This window comes from Myotis davidii, unplaced genomic scaffold (genome assembly GCF_000327345.1).
Source record: "Myotis davidii unplaced genomic scaffold, ASM32734v1 scaffold447, whole genome shotgun sequence".
Classification (NCBI taxonomy): Eukaryota; Metazoa; Chordata; class Mammalia; order Chiroptera; family Vespertilionidae; genus Myotis; species Myotis davidii.
In genome coordinates this window covers 325,056-328,797 of record NW_006297827.1, presented here as the reverse complement: position 1 = coordinate 328,797, position 3,742 = coordinate 325,056, and the positions used below count along the sequence as shown (strand labels likewise).

General features: G+C 43.7%; 1 protein-coding gene across 1 annotated transcript in view; it reads left to right on the top strand.

Moving 5' to 3' along the window:
- FRY (FRY microtubule binding protein) overlaps positions 1-3,742 on the top strand; it is a 409,004-nt gene that overhangs the window by 148,222 nt on the left and 257,040 nt on the right. The window contains exon 11 of the mRNA XM_015570438.1: positions 3,013-3,114. Within this exon, the coding sequence (XP_015425924.1) occupies positions 3,013-3,114 (102 nt within the window). The remainder of the gene's footprint in view (positions 1-3,012; positions 3,115-3,742) is intronic.

The window sequence follows — 3,742 nt, the reverse complement described above, 5'->3', positions numbered from 1 at the left end:
TAAAAAATAAGAACAATAAAATGGCAACAAATACATATCAACAATTGAATCTAAAAATCAAAATAAATGAACAGAAATCTAATGAACAAAATAAACTGGTGAATAAAACAATCAAAGGCATGGAAGCATGGAACAGACTGATGAATCTCAAAGGGAAGGGAGGAGGGGAAGATGGGAAGAGATTAATCAAAGATCTTATCTATGGACACAGACAGTAGGGTGGTGAAGGCCTGGGGTGGGGCAGGAACTGGGCAGAGGGGACAATGTGGGGGGAAAGAGGGGATATCTGTAATACCCTCAACAATAACTATTTTTTAAATTACTTAGAAAAATAAATAAATACATATCTATCAACAAATGAATCTAAAAAACAAAATAAATTTACAGAACAGAATCAGACTCATGGATAGAGAACATTTCAATGGTTGCTGGATGAGAAGGGTGTTGGGGGCATGGATGAAAAGGTGAAGGGATTAAGAAGTACAAATTGGTAGTTACAGAAGAGTAAAATATATAAAAAATCTTGTGTGCCTCAACACCAAACAAACAAGCAACCCAATTAAAAATGCAAAGTGCCCTGGCCAATGTATTTCAGTGGTTAGAGCATCAGACCATGCATGGGAGAGTCTCGAGTTCAATTCTCAGTCAAGGGCATGTACCTGGGAGATCCCTGGCCCTAGTTGAGGCACATGTGGAAGGAAACCAATCCATGTGTCTCTCTCATATTGAAGTCTCTCTGCCTATCTTTCTCTCTCCTTCCCCCCTCCCTTCCACTCTCTGTAAAAAAAAAACAACAATCAATAGGAAAAATATCCTCAATGATGATTAACTAAAAACCAAAAAAAGGCATAGGACCCCAAATAGTCATCTTCCCAAAGAAGACATACAGATAGCCAATCCTATATAATAAAGTGCTAATATGCAAATGGTCATCACGCCCTCATGCTGTCACAGCTCAGACACTCAACACTGGGGAGAGAGGAATGGAGACCAGCCAGGGTGTGGCCTGGGAGAGGGACAAGCCGCCTGCCCCATGGTCCTGGGTGCCCGTGGCTGTGCCTGCACATGCAGCCCAGAAGAGGGACAAGCTGCCCACCCCATGGTCACGGGCACCTGCGGCTTCATCCCAGAAGAAGGTGCCTGCCCACAGTCCCCTGCAGCTGCGGCCTGCCCGAACGAAGCAGCCGGGTCCTGGGTGCCTGCAGCCGGCCAGTGGGAGGAAAGCCCGGGTCCCGGGTGCCTGAGACCGGCTGAAGGAGGCAATCCTGGGTCCTGGGTGTGGGGTGAGGCAGAGGCGGTTTGGGGTGATCAGACCAGCAGGGGAGCAGTTTAGGGCAATCAGGCTGGTAGGAGAGCAGTTAGGCGCAGTCAGGCAGGCAGGCAAAGGGGTTAGAGGAGATCAGGCAGGCAGGCAGTTAGAAGCCAGTGGTCCCGGATTGGGAGAGGCAGTCGGACATCCCCGGAGGGGTCCCGGATTGGAGAGGGTGCAGGTCAGGCTGAGGGACCCGCCCCCTCCCATGCACAAATTTTGTGCACTGGGCCTCTAGTATTCTAATAATTATGTATGATATCAGATGGATATGAGATTTATCAGGTTGATCACTTAGAAAGATATATAATGTCTAACCACTGGGTATACACCTGAAACTAATATAATGTATGACAACTGTAATTGAAAAACAAAAAATGATTTAAATATTTTTTTAAAGAAACATTGAGGTAGCAGAAACTTAATTGAACCTAGAATTACAATATAAAATCAACTGCTTCTGAGTTTGTTAAATCTTAAATTGAAATCTATTATTATTCCCCCACCAGTTCACATCCCACAATGATTTTATATTTAAGCCATGTGCATAAACATGTATATGTGTGCACATACTTTTAGTAAATTGTTGGAATGAAAAAAAAACTTTGATTATTTTAATAACAAAAAATAAAATAAAGTAAATTAAAAATAAGTTAATGAATTGTTAAGCACTGAATCTCATTGTGGCAATTGCTTTTTTGCTAATTCAAATTTATGGACAAGCCAGTAATATTATTTTTAAATCTTCACTAGCCTTAATTTGGAGCGGAGGGAGCCATAAAGATATATGGCCTCTGGGTCAGCAAAGTGGTGTCAGGTCTGCATGTATATTTCTTGGGTGGTTGCCCATTAGCTTTTCTGTCTTCTTCAGCTGCTGCAGTCAACTGGCCCATTTAGGCTTGAAAAGCACAGTAGCACCTCTGTTTTTTCAGTCATAAGAAATTCCTTCTGTGGTTAAATTTGTCTTGGTGGAGTTTCCCAATGCAATAACATTTCTTTTAGGAATCTTATTTAATTACAGAAAGGTAACATGCAAAAGAAAATATATACACCTACCTCTAAGTCAGGGACAAACTAGTAGATGCTTTATAAGCAAAAAAGCCAGTAACATTTTCAAAATTAGTGTGCCTTCCTCCTTCCCTTCTTAGGATTAAAAGTGATTAAAAAAAGAGAGTTTGTCCCTAACCCGATTTTCTCTGTGTTAGTGTGTCTGCCCACAGACTGGGAGGTCCCAAGTTCAATTCTGGTCTAGGGCACATATTTGGGTTGCAGGTTGCTGGTTTGGGTGCATGTGGGAAACAACCAATATCTGTCTCTCTCTCTCTCTCTCTCTCTCTCTCTCTCTCTCCTCTCTCTCTCTCTTCCTCTCTCTCTCCCCCCCTTCTCCTCCCTTCCACTGTCTCTAAAACTCAATGGAAAAAATATGCTCTCACCAAGAAATGAGTTTGTGTTTAAAATTCAGAAGTGAAGACGAAATCAATGAATCAGATTTTACTTATTGTACATGAAACTTGTACACAATATGTAACTAGATTATTCATCCCCATTGTCATCAGAAAGCCTTTGTGAAATATCCACCTCTGTGTTATAAGGACCCTATGTATTCTGGCCCATACAGGCCACATAAGGAGGTTCCAGAGAACTTGTGTTACCTGGTTGGTTGGACTATAATCCTCTGGTGATGTTGTCTTCTTTTTCCTCAGGCCTTGTACCCCCTGGTCACCTGTCTGCTCTGTGTCAGTCAGAAGCAGCTGTTCTTGAACAGGTGGCACATTTTCCTCAACAACTGCTTATCCAACCTTAAGGTTAGTATTGTTGGCTCAAAAAGTCTTTCATAAAAATATATATGAGTCTTAATCTGATATATGTGCTTCTGAGAGTGATTTCTTTTATTTTTAGGGGAATTATCCTTTCCTGTTGGAATAAAGAAAATTAAAAAATATTAATAAGGTCTCTCCTTATCACATACAGTCAATTTTAGAAGGTGAACCCAGAGGCAGGGAAGCTGCCCATGGTAGTGGTCCCAGGTGCCTGAGGCCAGCCAGAGGGAGGGAAGCCCAGGTCCTGGGTGCCTGTGGCCAGCTGGAGGAGGGAAGCCTGGGTCCCGGGTGTGGTGGCCGAGGCAGAGGCGGTTAAGGGCTATCAGGCAGGCAGAGGTGGTTAGGGGCAATCAGGCAGGCAGGCAGAGGCAGTTAGGGGTGTGCAGGCAGGCAGGTAGGCCAGTGGTTAGGAGCAAGCGGGTCCTGGATTGCGAGAGGGTGCAGGCCGGGCTGAGGGACGCCCCCTCCCTTGCACGAATTTAGTGCACTGGGCCTCTAGTCTACACTAATAAAAGACAAACGTGGAAATTAACTGTACCTTTGCTATGCCTTAAGCCACACCCACCAGCCAATCAGAGCAACTATATGCAAATTAACCCAACCAAGATGGCGG